Source organism: Centroberyx affinis, unplaced genomic scaffold (genome assembly GCF_046629955.1).
Source record: "Centroberyx affinis isolate AG114_WGS23_722 - 3 ecotype Tasmania unplaced genomic scaffold, CSIRO-AGI_Caff_v1 ptg008499l_1, whole genome shotgun sequence".
In the NCBI taxonomy this organism is placed as follows: domain Eukaryota; kingdom Metazoa; phylum Chordata; class Actinopteri; order Beryciformes; family Berycidae; genus Centroberyx; species Centroberyx affinis.
The window spans coordinates 27,392-44,451 of NW_027284210.1; the positions used below are offsets into that span (position 1 = coordinate 27,392).

At 41.5% G+C, this 17,060-nt stretch overlaps 1 protein-coding gene across 1 annotated transcript; it reads left to right on the top strand.

The window, feature by feature from the left end:
• Nucleotides 1-17,047, top strand: LOC139640155 (NLR family CARD domain-containing protein 3-like; the record flags this gene model as incomplete). Its single annotated transcript, XM_071514325.1, has 9 exons — nucleotides 1-138; nucleotides 1,460-3,245; nucleotides 3,360-3,533; nucleotides 6,356-6,529; nucleotides 7,806-7,979; nucleotides 8,171-8,221; nucleotides 8,845-8,952; nucleotides 14,794-14,907; nucleotides 16,972-17,047. Coding segments are annotated over exons 1-9 (2,694 nt in total), but the record flags the coding sequence as incomplete, so codon positions are not given.
• Between the last annotated feature and the right edge of the window lie 13 nt (nucleotides 17,048-17,060).

Consider the following 17,060-nt stretch of genomic DNA (forward strand, 5'->3'; position numbering starts at 1 on the left):
AGAGGCAGAGGGAGGATGAGGAGGTGGTGGATGTTGAGGAGGAAGAGCAGAGGAGGAGCAGAGAGGCTTTTCTGAAGATCACACTGCAGTTCCTGAGGAGAATGAAGCAGGAGGAGCTGGCTGACTCTCTGCAGAGCAGTAAGAGGCTTTTAACAGGTTTACCATGATGGAGAGGGGAGATGGTGGAAAATTTGCCTTTGTCCAGACCTTTGACTCCGCCCACTCCACCAGTTGACTGATTCTGGTCTGGCATCGTGACATGAAACAGCGGTTTCTCGGTTGAAAAATGATCGGTCCAATGAGCGCCGGGGGGGGACTAACGATTAGCCAATCAGAGCCACGGGCGGGACTAACGCCGTCGTCAAGCTGTTGTCAAGCTGTGCTCCGGAACCAAGGAGGAGTAATAACAACAATGGAGACGCTATAGACAAGATGGACGCTGCTATCCAGGCTGTTCTGAATCCATTAAAAGTCGTCGTACTTTGTTTTTACTTGGCTCCGTGTCGTCAAAGATGCTCTATACCTTCTGAACCGTCTCTGGTGTTGTCATGGTTACGCATCAGCGTCGACTTAAAATGACGTTAGATTCAGGCGGATACGTCGGTCTCTAGTGATTGGTTAGGGGAAATCGAATCCCCCTCCCCCACGGAAATCTGTTAGAGTGGAGGCAATGAAGACTGAAGATGGAGATGGAGTGTAACGAGTTGACAGTTCTGTCTGATATCAGGCAAGTTGAAAATGAGAGATGTATTTAAATATGTAAATCTAAATATTTGCCAAACAAGACCTATTCAGTTCAAGATTGAAAGGTAAATGATGGTAAATGATGGTAAAGCACAACCTCTCTGGATAATCTGAGAAAAGTATTTATTATCTCCGCCAAGGAGGAAATGTTTTCACTTGCATCTGTGTGTTTGTCCGTCCGTTCGCCTGTTTGCAGGATATCTCTAAAAGTTGGGCACAGATTTGCACAAAACTTGGTACGAAGGAAGTACTGATTAACTTTTCATGTTGTTTGGCCAAAAGGGGGCGTGGTGGTGGGTGTGGTATTCCACAAAAAGGTGCATGTTTGTGCATTTCAAAAGAGATTCACATAATATAAAAACAAAAGGTTGTGCAGAGAAGAACCACTGGGCCTTCTGACGGTTTCTGCAATGTCTCTGAGTGAAGCCTTTCTGGGTGTTGTCAGACATGGAGGAGGTCTGTGCTCTACTGAGCACATTTTCCAATTAGAGTGTAATACGCTGAACACAGTGGTGCACACTGGGGGGAAAAACAGCACCACACCAGTTGCCTTTCAGATTGAGCTGCACACACAGTCAGGACCTTTTTGTCCACCAGTGATGAGCTGAATAGATGCCATGGAGTGGAGATATATATATTTACCAGGAAATGTTCACATTTCTCATGTTCACCAAAACATCCACTCATTAATGTTATTTGTTGTTTGTTCTTTCAGAAACTCTTGCTGCCATCTGCCAACATGAACTCAAATCCAATCTGAAGGAGAAGTTTCAGTGTGTGTTTGAGGGGATTGCTAAAGCAGGAAACCCAACACTTCTGAATCAGATCTACACAGAGCTTTACATCACAGAGGGAGGGAGTGGAGAGGTCAATGATGAACATGAGGTCAGACAGATTGAAGCAGCATCCAGGAAACCAGCGAGACCAGAAACAACAATCAAATGTGAAGACATCTTTAAACCCTTACCTGGAAGAGATAAACCAACCAGAACATTGATGACAAAGGGAGTGGCTGGCATTGGCAAAACAGTCTTAACACAGAAGTTCACTCTGGACTGGGCTGAAGACAAAGCCAACCAGGATATACAGTTCACATTTCCATTCACTTTCCGAGAGCTGAATCTGCTGAAAGGGAGAAAGTACAGCTTGGTGGAACTTCTTCATTGCTTCTTTACTGAGACCAAAGAAGCAGGAATCTACAAGTTTGACAAGTTCCAGGTTGTGTTCATCTTTGATGGTCTGGATGAGTGTCGACTTCCTCTAGACTTCAAGAAGAACGAGATCCTGACTGATGTTACAGAGTCGACCTCAGTGGATGTGCTGCTGACAAACCTCATCAAGGGGAAACTGCTTCCCTCTGCTCGCCTCTGGATAACCACACGACCTGCAGCAGCCAATCAGATCCCTCCTGAGTGCGTTGACATGGTGACAGAGGTGAGAGGCTTCACTGACCCACAGAAGGAGCAGTACTTCAGGAAGAGATTCAGAGATGAACACCAGGCCAGCAGAATCATCTCCCACATCAAGACTTCACAAAGCCTCAACATCATGTGCCACATCCCAGTCTTCTGCTGGATCACTGCTACAGTTCTGGACCATGTGTTGAAAACCAGAAAGAGAGGAGACCTGCCCAAGACCCTGACTGAGATGTACATCTACTTCCTGGTGGTTCAGTCCAAACTGCAGAACATCAAGTATCATGGGAGAGATGAGACAGATCCACACTGGAATACAGAGTCCAGGAAGATGATCTTATCTCTGGGAAAACTGGCTTTTGAACAGCTGGAGAAAGGCAACCTGATCTTCTATGAAGCTGACCTGACAGAGTGTGGCATTGATATCACAGCAGCTGCAGTGTACTCAGGAGTGTTCACACAGATCTTTAAAGAGGAGTATGGGCTGTACCAGGACAAGGTGTTCTGCTTTGTCCATCTGAGCATTCAGGAGTTTCTGGCTGCGGTTTATGTCATCAACTCATTCATCGACTCTGGTGTCAATCTGCTGTCAGAGACACAATCATCCTCCAGAGACAAATCTCAGGTAAATCACCTCTACCAGAGTGCTGTGGACAAGGCCTTACAGAGTAAAAATGGACACCTGGACTTGTTCCTCCGCTTCCTCCTGGGTCTGTCACTGCAGACCAATCAGATTATCCTACAAGACCTGCTAACACAGACAGAAGGTGGCTCACAGACCAATCAGAAAACAGTCCTGTACATCAAGGACAAGATCAGAGAGAATCCGTCTCCAGAGAGAAGCATCAATCTGTTCCACTGTCTGAATGAACTGAATGACCGTTCTCTAGTGGAGGAGATCCAATGGTACCTGAGATCAGGAAGACTCTCCAGAGCCAAACTCTCCCCTGCTCAGTGGTCGGCTCTGGTCTTCATCTTACTGTCATCAGAAGAGAAGCTGGATGTGTTTGACCTGAAGAAATACTCTGCTTCAGAGGAGGCTCTTCTGAGGCTGCTGCCAGTGGTCAAAGCCTCCAATAAATCTGTGTAAGTGCATAGAAAACTGGATAGATTCAATATATGACATGATCTTTTATAAAGGAGAGAAAAAATAAATATTTTTAATGTTCTTGTTTGTCTTCATCACTAATTCTCCTTCAGGCTGAGTGGCTGTCAGCTGTCAGAGAGAAGCTGTGAAGCTCTGGCCTCAGTTCTCAGCTCCCAGTCCTCTAGTCTGAGAGAGCTGGACCTGAGTAACAATGACCTGCAGGATTCAGGACTGAAGCTGCTCTCTGCTGGACTGGGGAGTCCACACTGCAGACTGGAGACTCTCAGGTCAGGATCACTGTTACTGTTCAACAGACCTTTACATGCACATTAATGTCAATACCTGACCTCTCCTTACTGCCTCTGTTGTTAAAACCTAAAATATGAAACACAAAACCGATCTTTGGGTCAACTGTTTATGTTGCAGACAATTAAACTTTTTTCATCATAACTCATTTCTGAGCAGTGCACTAATGAGAAAATCCAACATGTAACTGCTTTTAGTTTTCACTGAGAGCTGGGATCTCTCTTTCAGAAAACCTGTACAAAAGCTTGCAACAGCAATTCTCAAGAATAAACGGCTGAAAATGTTATCTCATTTATCCTGAATAAAAGTTGAAATAGATCAGACGGTCAACTTTCATTTAAAACACATGTTTATTGCTAGAATAAAACTAAAAACACTAGATGTTCCTCAGTAGAGCTCAGACTTCCACCAACACTCTGCAGCTGTCAGTATATTCCAGTTCCACATGTTGGATTTTTACTAAAAGTTAATTTCTTCCATGCCACATCACCAACTGGTTTCACATTTTCCTGACTGGACCTGAATGGGACATGAGATCTGCCTGTTCACATTCTACACACTTTAATGATTTGATCTGATTATCTCAACACCAATCAGCTCTATATCTGTTCAGTTTCCATTAGAGCTGCTCTTCTGCCAGCCTAAACAGGAAGTGAGCTCTCCAGCGCCTCCATGTGTCCAATAATGGAGGGTTTGTCTCTTCTTCTGTCTGCTGATTGGCCACAAAGTTTGATGTTGTTACGTGAATCCGTCCAGAAGTTATATGCCTTTGCCAATCAGTGTGAAAAGTTAACTAGTTCTTCCTCGCCTCATGACCAATCTTTCCACAAAGTTTCATGCAAATCCATTAATACCTTTTTGCAGTGCACAAATGAGAAAATCCAACATGTAACTCTTTTTAAATAAGGAGTTTACACTGAGAGCTGGGATCTCTCTTTCAGAAAACCTGTACAAGAGCTTGGAAAAGCAATCCTCAAGAATAAACAATGATTAGTGTTGGGTGATATGGCTGAAAATGTTATCATAAACTTTTCATGTCAGCTGATAGAGTTTTATCACAATATATGTAAAATCACTATTTCTGTCAAGTTTAAAGGGTTATTAATGTTTCTCCTTAATAAATGTTGAAATAGATCAGACAGTCAACTTTAATTTAAAACACGTCTTTATTGCTAGAATAAAACTAAAAACACTAGGGGCCCTATTTAAACGATCCATGGCGCATGGTCTAAAGCGCATGGCGCAAGTGCATTTAGGGCGTGTCCAAATCCAAATTGCTAGTTAAACGACACACAATGTGGCCGCAAAGTAAGGCGCAAGGCGCAAGGCGCAAAGGGGTTGTATTAAGTCCCTTAAGTAATCATAGGTGTGTTTTGGGCGTAACATGAACTCAACCAATCAGACTGTCATCTCCCATTCCCTTTAAGAGCAAGGTGCGCTTGCACCTTGGCGCATTACTATTTAAATGGCGGATTCGGCAAGTTGGAGAAACGAACGGTTTTCTGCTGAGGAAACGGATCTGCTCGTGCGCGATGGCGATGTGTGTGTGCGTCGGGTGAAGGTAAGATGCCTTTGCAGTTTATTTTCATTACTTTTTGCTGGGCTGTGCTTTTTACATATTTACTGTGTTGTTTTTCTTAGTTGTAGGTTGCGTATTTAGCAATTGGCAATGTGTGATTATGGTTAACGGGACATGTACGTTGCACATTTGGTATTGCGTAATGGTGAAAGCATATGGCAATTTGGCAACAAAACGCATGTCAGGAACTAAGTAAAGTGCAAATTTTCATAGTAGATGATCCTATTTTTCTATTTTGCATGGCAACGTTGAGAGAGAGAGAGAGAGAGAGAGACACATCTTACTATCTGAATAATGCGGCCTTTAAATAGCAGGAAAACACTGCGTCAGACTTTAGACCAGGTTTTTGTTGGTCAATGGCGCAATCACTTTCTGCGCCAACAATGTGCCTGACCACACCTCATTTTAAGACCAACACGCCCATGGGCGCAAAGATGGGCGCAAGTACATTTACTATTTAAACAACGTGGGCGCTGGGCGTGAAAATGACAACTGCGTCGGTCGGAAACTAGCAATGACACTTGCGCTGCGTTTTGCGCCGGGCGTAAGATAGGGCCCTAGATGTTCCTCAGTAGAGCTCAGACTTCCACCAACACTCTGCAGCTGTCAGTATATTCCAGTTCCACATGTCGGATTTTCACCAAAAGCTAATTTCTTCCATGCCACATCACCATCTGATTTCACATTTTCCTGACTGGACCTGAATGGGACATGAGATCTGCCTGTTCACATTCTACACACTTTAATGATTTGATCTGATTATCTCAACACCACCTGACCAATCAGCTCTATATCTGTTCAGTTTCCATTAGAGCTGCTCTTCTACCACCGGACCAAGGTCTGGTTCTGTCTCCAGTGCCTCCATGTGTTTGATTGGTCCAATAATGGAGGGTTTGCCTCTTCTTCTGTCTGCTGATTGGCCACAAAGGTGATGGTGTTAACGTGAATCCAGAGGTTATATGCATTTTCAAGAGAAGCCACGCCCCTGTGTGAGGAAGTGATGAAATTTTGAACTCAATTAATCGTCATGACAGCAAAAACTAGGAAAACAAGGTCCAGGTTTAAAATAACTGGAATTATAGTTTAAATCGAGGAATATTTAACTGAGATGATTATCAATATTGTTTTATCGCAACACTACAAACTATACATCACTGGCCACAATATGTAACTGTTTGCTGCTTGTATATATGTGTGTGTGTGTGTGTGTGTGTGTGTGTGTAGGCTGAGTGTCTGTCAGCTGTCAGAGAGAAGCTGTGAAGCTCTGGCCTCAGTTCTCAGCTGCCAGTCCTCTAGTCTGAGAGAGCTGGACCTGAGTCACAACGACCTGCAGGATTCAGGAGTGACGCTGCTCTCTGCTGAACTGGGGAGTCCACACTGTAGACTGGAGACTCTCAGGTCAGGATTACTGTTACTGTTCAACACACCATTTCAATTCTGCATTATATGCACATTAATGTCAGGGGAAAAAAATGAACTCTGTAGGATTTTCCTCTCCTTACTGCCTCTGTTGTTGAAACCTAAAATACGAAACACAAACCCAATCTTTGGGTCAACTGTTAATATTGCAAACAATTACACTTTTTTCATTATAACTAATTTCTGAGCAGTGCACCAATGAGAAAATCCAACATGGAACTCTTTTTAAATAAGGAGTTTACACTGAGAGCTGGGATCTCTCTTTCAGAAAACCTGTACAAAAGCTTGCAAAAGCAATCCTCAAGAATAAACAACGATTAGTGCTGGGTGATATGGCTGAAAATGTTATCTCATTTCAACTTTTCATATCAGCTGATAGAGTTTTATCACAATATATGTATAATCACTATTTCTGTCAAGTTTAAAGGGTTAATGTTTATCCTGAATAAAAACTGAAATAGATCAGACAGTCAACTTTCATTTAAAACACGTCTTTATTGCTATAATAAAACTAAAAACACTAGATGTTCCTCAGTAGAGCTCAGACTTCCACCAACACTCTGCAGCTGTCAGTATATTCCAGTTCCACATGTTGGATTTTCACCAAAAGCTAATTTCTTCCATGCCACATCACCAACTGGTTTCACATTTTCCTGACTGGACCTGAATGAGACATGAGATCTGTCTGTTCACATTCTACACACTTTAATGATTTGATCTGATTATCTCAACACCACCTGACCAATCAGCTCTATATCTGTTCAGTTTCCATTAGAGCTGCTCTTCTACCACTGGACCAAGGTCTGGTTCTGTCTCTCCAGTACCTCCATGTTGTTTGATTGGTCCAATAATGGAGGGTTTGTCTCTTCTTCTGTCTGCTGATTGGCCACAAAGTTGATGGCGTTAACGTGAATCCAGAAGTTATATGCTTTTTCAAGAGAAGCCACGCCCCTGTGTAGAGGAAGTGATTAAATTTTGAACTCAATTAATCGTCATGACAGCAAAAACTAGGAAAACAAGGTCCAGGTTTAAAATAACTGGAATTGTAGTTTAAGAGAGGAACTCTGCTGTGGTCGTTATTGAAAATTATCAAGTTGGTTTTATTTCAAAATCGAGGAAAATTTAACTGAAATAATTATCAATATTGTTTTATCGCAACACTATAAACCATACATCACTGGCCACAATATGTAGCTGATTGCTGCTTGTATATGTGTGTGTGTTTGTGTGTGTGTGTGTGTGTGTGTGTGTGCAGGCTGTCAGGCTGTCTGCTCACAGAGGAAGGCTGTGCTTCTCTGGCCTCAGCTCTGAGCTCCAACCCCTCCCATCTGAGAGAGCTGGACCTGAGCTACAATCATCCAGGAGCCTCAGGAGTGAAGCTGCTCTCTGCTGGACTGGAGGATCCACACTGGAGACTGGACTCTCTCAGGTATGGAGAGGCAACGTCTGCTAGAAGGCTGAGAGTCACACACATTTTCTCTGTCACACTGAGAAGATGAGGAATACTGTTTAATGTTTAATAGAGGATATGAGTGGAAATCCTTCATATTGAAGGTTATTAAATGTCCATGTTTCCATCATCAAAGAGAATCTGCTGGTCTGACATTGTTTCTCCCCCAGTGTGGACCATGGTGGAGTGCAGAGGCTGAAACCAGGTCTGAGGAAGTGTAAGTGTGCATTTTGTTTGATTCATGAAAACAAAGCAACACACATATTGAGAGAGAAAGTCCATCTACACCACAGTATGTGACGTCCATTCATTCAGATCCTACAGTGAATCAGGATGATGGCTGACATCATGTGTTATAATCAAACTGTTTAGAAATTAGCAATCAAGTTGTTAATAATAAATCAACAATAAATAAAGAGAGCAGGTGTATTAGATGAGAAGCTGCTGCTGTATTGTGTCTTGTTCTCTCATCAGATGCCTGTGAACTCACACTGGACCCAAACACAGCACACAGAATCCTCTTCCTGTCTGAAAACAAAAGAAAGGTGACAGCAGTGAGAGAGGAGCAGCCATATCCTGATCACCCAGAGAGATTTGACCGCTGGTATCAGCTGCTGTGTAGAAATGGTCTGACTGGTCGCTGTTACTGGGAGGTCGAGAGGAAAGGAGTGGTTGATATAGGAGTGACTTACAGAGGAATCAACAGGAGAGGAAGAGGTGATGACTGCTGGATTGGAGGGAATGAAAAGTCCTGGAGTCTGTTCTGCTCTGATAACAGTTACTGTGCCCGACACAATCACAGAAAAACACTCATACATTACCCCCGCTCCTCTGACTCTGACAGAGTAGCAGTGTATCTGGACTGGCCTGCTGGCTCTCTGTCCTTCTACAGCGTTTCCCCTGACACAGTGATCCACATCCACACCTTCCACACCACATTCACTGAACCACTGTATCCTGGGTTTAGGTTTGGGTCTGGTTCCTCAGTGTCTCTTGTCAGAGGTGGGAGAGAGACACTGCTGACCAAAGACAGCTGCTGAAAAAAAGATAGTACACTTTGCAGAGGATCACACACACACACACACACACACACACACACATGATAAACTCTCTGCTCTGTGGCGTTGAGTAACACAGGATTCTACAGTTGTTTTGGTCCAGGTGGACTCTGGTCTTCCTTCAGTCAGCTTCTCTCTCCAGTTAGAAGTTACTAAGCAACAGGAAACTTAAAACTGCCATCGACACACACACACACACAAATTTTAAGAGCCATATCAATTCAGAAGCTTTTTGTCAAATCAATACATAGAAAAGCTTATCCATGCTTTTATAACTAGTAGATTAGACTACTGTAACCGCATCTTCTCTGGTCTGCCAAAAAATACTATTAAGCAGCTACAATTTATTCAAAATGCTGCCACTAGAATTCTGACTAAAACCAAAAAATCTGAACACATTACCCCAAATTCTCAGGTCCCTGCACTGGCTCCCAGTTAAGCAAAGAATTGATTTTAAAATATTACTGCTTGTCTACACATCACTCAATGGCCTGGGACCAAAATACATTTCCGACCTGCTTGCACCCCATGAGTCCTCCAGAACACTTAGGTCAGCTGGGTCTGGACTATTAACCGTTCCAAGAGTCAGAACAAAACATGGTGAGGCAGCATTCACTTACTATGCTGCATACAACTGGAACAGACTTTAAAATGATCTTCATGCTCCAACTGATACCACTTTTATAGGCTTAAAACTTTTATGTTTTCCATTGCCTATAATTAAACTCTTAGCACTTAAACTCCTAATATGTCTAAATATGTGTGCAGGTTTATGTTTTTATCAGTATAGACAGAACTTTGATTTTTATACTGTAACACTCATTGATTTTATAATGTTGCTCTTGCTCTAACTTTTAAGTTCCATTGTTCAGAAACTGTTTTCTTACTTTTAATTCTCTTACTTTTATTTTTTTCTCTTATTCATCTCTGTTTTTATCTTTATCTTTCGTTTTTAATCATGTAAAGCACTTTGAGTTGCCTTGTGTGCGAATTGTGCTTTATAAATAAACTTGACTTGACACACACACACACACACACACACACAGACACACACACACCTCATACTACATCCATACCCAATTGGTTTCATTCCAAAATGCTACAGATCCAATTTGTGACCAAAATGAATTTTGCAACTTGGCCTTTGTTTTTTTATTTATCTTAGTCTGTATTTCTAATCAAATGTCTTATATACCTTGTGTAAAGCTTTGTGAATTGCCTTCACTATATAAATATGTACATAAACTTGCCTTGCCTGAAATTCATCAGACAATAAAAGTCAGCAGTTAATCAATATGGAGAGCGTCATTATTTTAAAATGGTGGATATCACATGTTTGAACAAAACTCATATTCATGTATTGTATTAAAACTTCAAGTCAGATGTAACATACCAGCCTCTCCCTCCCACTAACACACACACACACACACACACACACACACACACACACACACAGTCCACACATCTGTAGTTACAGCTGGTGCTTGGTGTTAAGTAATAATAACAATAATAAAAATAGCAATAGCAGAGTTCAAATAGATCAATAAAGTTTATACAAAATACTCTGCATCACTGTCAAGTTTAATGAAGTTTCATGTGATGTGAAACAGCATGATGTCATCGCTCTGCAGTTCAGCTGATCTCCACTGTGTGGCGCTGTCCGTCCACTGGTCCACACCAACCTGTTCACACACACACACACACACACACACACACACACACACACTCACTCTGTTCTACAGGTCTGACTGATCACTGGTTAAAAGCTACAGAAGCCCATTAAGGACATATATTCATACTTTTTATTGATGCCGTTTTCCTGTGATAACGAGTTATTAATAATAATAATAATAATAACCTTTATTTGTATAGACATGCTTTAAGTGCTTCAAATCAATAGAGGACAAACAAACAAATGAGTTATTTCATCAACTTTTTCATTTTCATTTCAACTTTCTCTTTGTCATTTCCAACATTTTGTTTTCTCGACATAATGAGAAAAACATTTCCAGATCTCAGGATAACAAAATATCTTTCTTGAGATAATGAGATCATTTTCTTTTGAAATAATTTCAGGAAACATGTGATCATTCTGTGTGTGATGTCAGAGGATCAGCAGGTTATTGATCACCAAACAGTTCTCTTTAATTATGACCTGAAACAGCATTGTGCCTTAATGATACAGATCAAGATCATTTTTGTGTTACCTTGAGATAACAAAGAAAATTAAGTTGTTATCACAGCAAATAAAAGGCGTAAATAAAATGTATAAATATTGTGTATGTCCTCAACGGGCTTCCGTAGAAACCTGCTGTCTGGACTTTAAGAGGTTTGGGGTTCAGTGTTTTGCTCAAAGACACTTCAGCAGATCAAACCTGTGAGCTTCCTGTGACAGGCCGGTCAGTCATCACCAGTCCACAACTAAAACCTTTAACCTTTAACCTTTAAACCCAAAACAATGAAGAACAAAACGCTTCTGATCTGAAACGTAACAGAGGGATTTTCATCAAACTCTCCCAGAAGTTTTAATTTGGATAAAACAACAAGAATAAAAATACCAATATTACAGTTCTGTGTTTTGTTTGTTTTTTACCACAACAGCAGTGATATTCACATCCAGACAGTCAGTCAGTTAGTGTGTATGTAGCAGAGCGGCTGGCCCGACACCCGATAAGCCCAAACATTCACATCAATCCAATCCAATCTGATAGAAAGATAGACAGACAGACAGACAGGCAGGCAGACAAATAGGCAGGTAGACAGACAGACAGACAGACAGACAGACAGACAGACAGGCAGGCAGACAGGCAGACAGACAGGCAGGGAGACAGACAGACAGACAGGCAGACAGACAGGCAGACAGGCAGACAGGCAGACAGGCAGACAGACAGGCAGACAGGCAGACAGGCAGACAGGCAGACAGGCAGGCAGACAGACAGACAGACAGACACTTACCTGAAGGCCTGTGGGTCTATGTAGGACAGTCTTGGATTGTTGTAAAGTCCCAGTTTGGCCATTTCTGGAAGGTTCCTGAACGCTCCTCGCTCCACCAACAGCAAACAGACAGACAGATGGAATCAGATCCACAGTAGACCAGAACATACAACATTTTGTCCTATAGAACACCTGCCTTGTTTTTAAAATCCTTCATGGTCTTGCCCCCCCACCAATGAGTCCGTTTGTGGCCATAAAGGACAATGACAGACCCACAAGGTCCACATCCAGTGGGGACTGCGTAGTTCCCTTTAGAAGGAGTACTTTTGGACGTTCAGCCTTCTCTGTCCGAGCCACGCAGCACTGGAACACTCTGCCCACACATGTAAGGACCTGTGCTACCCTTGGACTGTTCAAAGAATCTCTCAAAAACTGGCTCAAAGAACACGAGTGCTGTACTCATAATTAATCTCCAGCTCCTGTGTGTACCACCATACATATATCCCATATACATATATATATATATACATACACACATACCAACCTACATACATATATTAACATTTGTGGCGGATCAGATATCCCTGTATCCTCTCTGTAAACATAAGGACCTGTAGCAGACCCAAAAACCTAAGCTACATATTGTCGAATCTAATGAGATACGGGCCTGCCTGGTCAGTATTGCAGATCTGGGAAAATGGCATCATCAGATTTCTTTGTATCTGTCACTATAAAGATGGCTGAAGATACAAGAAATATTGTTGATGCCATTTTTCCGGATCTGTACTGTTTGTGATATATGAATTTGGCATTCTAAAGGATATGTTAAAGGGAAGATATCTGGACAATATCCTATATAAGCATCTGTGATGGATCAGATATCCCTGTATCCTCTCCGTAAACGTTACGGATATGTGACAGATCCAAAAACCTGTATACCATCTTTCCGGATACAGGCCCTTTTAGTCCAGTGCGGGTCCTGGATCTACCGGGTCCTGGATCTACTGGGTCCTGGATCTAACGGGTCCTGGATTTACTGGGTCATAGATCTACCAGCTCCTGGATCTACATGTGTTGCAGCTCTGCAGGAACCTACTATTTCACATCAATCTACTTTAAAACCTGGTTGGGTACAACTGAAGTCAAAAAGCACAAACTGCATGAGTAATGAAACTAAGAAAAATTGCACTGCAAACAAACTGCACTACATATGATTTAATTGCATTTAGGGTATATTTTTTATTGATATGAAAGCTAAACCCTGATCATGGGATTTTACTTTAAGAAAACACAATAAACCTTCTTCTAGTCTTGATTTCAACCCAAGTCTGACACTATTTCCTGATGTGACAAGAATAAAATCAAAAGTCTGTCTTCTGACCTGAGACTGTTGGTTAATGATTAATCTCTCTCTCTCTCTCTCTCTCTCTCTCTCTCTCTCTCACACACACACACACACACACACACACACACACACACTTACACACACACACACACACACACACACACACACACACACACACACACACACACACACACACACACACACACACACTTACACACACACACACACACACACACACACACAGTATCAGTTCAGTCTATTTTCTCTTACCGGCGAGGCAGCAGGTTCTTTCCAACATGAAAAGGTATTGCAGCAAACACTTTACATTACAGATTTATTCTTCAACCTGTTAAGTTTACTGTTGATTGATTTAACTGTAATAAGATGATCATACAGAATAAGCCTCTGTTTGTGATCAGGAGGATGAAAGTCATTGTTTTGGTTGGAAACATGAAAACACTTTGTGACAGTTTGTGAACACATCAGTGTTTGGGTATTAACATTAACGTCCTGAACATGTAAATTAGCTGTAGTGTTTTTAATCTGTTTTAATCAGAGCAGGAAGGCTCTTTAGTTCAGTTAGTTAAATTTCACCATCTGATAGACGTAGCATAAAACTACTTTTCTCTGCCACAGATTTCAGATTGGAGTCTGATATTTGGACTTTGATCCTGATGTTATTTTATATGGCTGTTTGTTCATGTTTATTCAGTTTAAGACATCTATTTTTCAAAATTATATTGATATGTTATCTGATCATCTTTCCATCCAGTTCAATAAAAGCAGGAGCGATGAAATACATGCTGCTTCATGCACTTCATAGACTTTCACTGTACTCTAACACTGTTTTTACTACAAAACATAGCCTACCTTTAAAGGTTTATGCCTCTAAACCTGCTGCTCCTACTATTGCTTTGTAAACATTTAAAGGCTGGTTTTCATATTATTAAATGATATATGTCTACTATGCCTTGGGGGGTTTATTGTGCTCAGGATCCAGCAGGAGAGACCAGACTCTCCTCAACCCAGCTGTGTGTCCCTGAAGAGTGACCAGTCAAAGGGTGGACATATTAATTTTAAAGATGAACACCATTCTTCTGAAAAGAAGTAAGTTGTTCCTTGCATTAGTGTTGCTGTATCATGTTTTAACTATTGCTCATGCAGAGAAGGTTCACTGAGCATGCATGCTCTTTTTCAGCATCACTCTTTTTCACATACAGTAATATATTCACCTGGGAGCTGCCCAGTATAACCAGTCTGTTACTGTGAGACACTAAGAAGCAATTTGGAGCTTCAGTTTCTTGTATAAAGGAACTTTGGAGGAAGTTGTGGACGGAGGGAAGAGTGTTTCTCATTTTCTCTCCAGCAACTGTCAACCTGCTGGCTGAAAGCCGGTCTGACTAACTGTTTTCTACCATCAACTCTGTGCCCATCAGCTCTCCTGTGTTTCTATCAGGATCCAGCAGGACAGACCAGACTCTCCTGTACCCAGCTGTGTGTCCATGAAGAGTGACCAGTCTATTGATCCTCCTCTTAACTTCAAACATGGACACCACTCTATTGATAACAGGTAAAAACTTAAAACTGATGAAAACAGATGGGTTTGTTGTCGTCAGACTCTCATTCATGATGACATGTAAAATTGGTCTGGCCCTTCAGACTGTTAGCAAGTAAACAGTCCTGTGTGATGGTCAGGTGCTTTGATCTTCTGTGTTTTCCAATGTTCCCACAGCCCCCGATGTATTGTATTGTATTGTATTGTATTGTATTGTATTGTATTGTATTGTATTGTCTTGTCAATATAACACACAGCGAGTTAGCTGGAGCAGCTTCATATCAGCCTTCTCCAAAACAACTGGATGGAGACTTTCTCTTTAGAGTCCTAAAAAGGTAATAAAAAAAAAATGACCAAAATATTTACTCCAAACAGCATGATCCAAGTGTTCTGAAGCACCCGCTTCGGGTGTTATCAGCCGATTAAATGGCCGTTATCAGTCGTTATCAGGACAATAGATATGAGGTAGCATGGCCCTACTCTACCTCCTAGTTGGCTCAGTAGGCTGTTATCATCGATTGGTAAGCTGGATCACCGCAGAGACATTGGTCTGCGTCCACGTCACGTGACTGTCAAGTTTCTCTCTGCGGCAAAAAAAAAAATGGCTGACATTCCTTTTATTCTCAGTGGAAAATACAATATTTTAAGATCGTTTCGGCATTAAAATGCGTTTTGATAACATTTCTAGCGAGAAATGTGCATTTTATTTCCTAATCTTCGTTCAGTGAATGTATATGATGTTTAGTTTGTTAGTTATTACGAAGATTCATTCAGGCTTTTTCACCGTTGCTATGGCCGTTGCTATGGACGCTGCTATCGCTGGAACCACAGTTGTAGTTCTTCCGGTTTGCAAAGTGGTCGAAAAAGATATATCTACTGAATATATCAAATACCTAGTACAGCCGAACTAGTAATTACACTGCATCTAGGTGATCTATGTTAAGAAAAAGTAAAGATGTTGGTTTATTTCAGATATTTTAGCCAAAACAGGAGTCGAACGCATCGAGTTCCTCCGCAATGCCCTTCCATGAGCCACGTCATCCAACGTGTTTGTGTGTCGACTCCTGTTTTGGCTAAAATATCTGAAATAAACCAACATCTTTACTTACTTAAGCGGGTGCCTGAAGCCAAACACTCGCACCGTGGGTCCAAAAGTCCAACATTCACCTCATTATCTCTTAGATCTCACTGTGTAAACTGCCATTACAGTAGCAAGCAGATGCTGCCTTCAAATGCTGCCGGAAATATTGTAATTATGAGTCGAGCGTGCTTGAATGACCCAATAAAGTGATAAATACAAATGGAAAAGTAAAATTTGACATCATACCCAAGATGCCAAGATGTGACATTCTCACTCTGTTTAACTTTTAGGTGCCACACATTTACAACAACTTTTAGCCAATAAACTTTGCAGCACAAAGTATCTTTGTACCACTTGGTTTCTAAAATAGTCACCAAAAAGCAACTTTTGATTCAGAGTCCATTTTGTTATTTCTGTCTAAAAAGTATTTGAATACATGACAAGTTGTACTTACAACTGTAAAATGACGAGGAGCACCTGAAGGCAGCAGGAATCTCTGCAGGGAGACCAGAGCTTTGTGAGTGAGGAAAATCTAGGAGATAATGAGGTGAATATTGGACTTTTGGATCCACAGTGCAGTTTGGCTTCAGAACACTTGGATTCTGCTGCAGAGCTGTTTGCACTCATTTTATGTCATTTTATCTTTTATCTTTTTTTGGACTCTAAAGAAACACTCTCCATTCACTCCAGTTGTTTTGCAGAAGGCTGATATGAAGCTGTGCAGCTAACTCACTGTGTGTTATACTGACATTCAAACTTCAGTGTTTCAACTGACATGAGGAGATGACATCATTGTCATTTGTGGGTGAACTATTCCTTTAAGTGTCCATAACTGTAGAACCTTGAAACATTTGAATGCTGTGCTCTTATGTGAATGAGCAAAATAAAGTATTATAAAATGTGTGTGTGTGTGTGTGTGTGTGTGTGTGTGTGTGTGTGTGTGTGTGTGTGTGTGATATAATATGACCTACTATCTGATGTTTTGTTTGTTTCCACAGACTCCACCAGAGGTCGGAGTCTCCCAGTGGTCAGTCTGCCCAGGAGCATCAAACAGACCTGGACTCCATATTTATGGTGTGTAAATGAA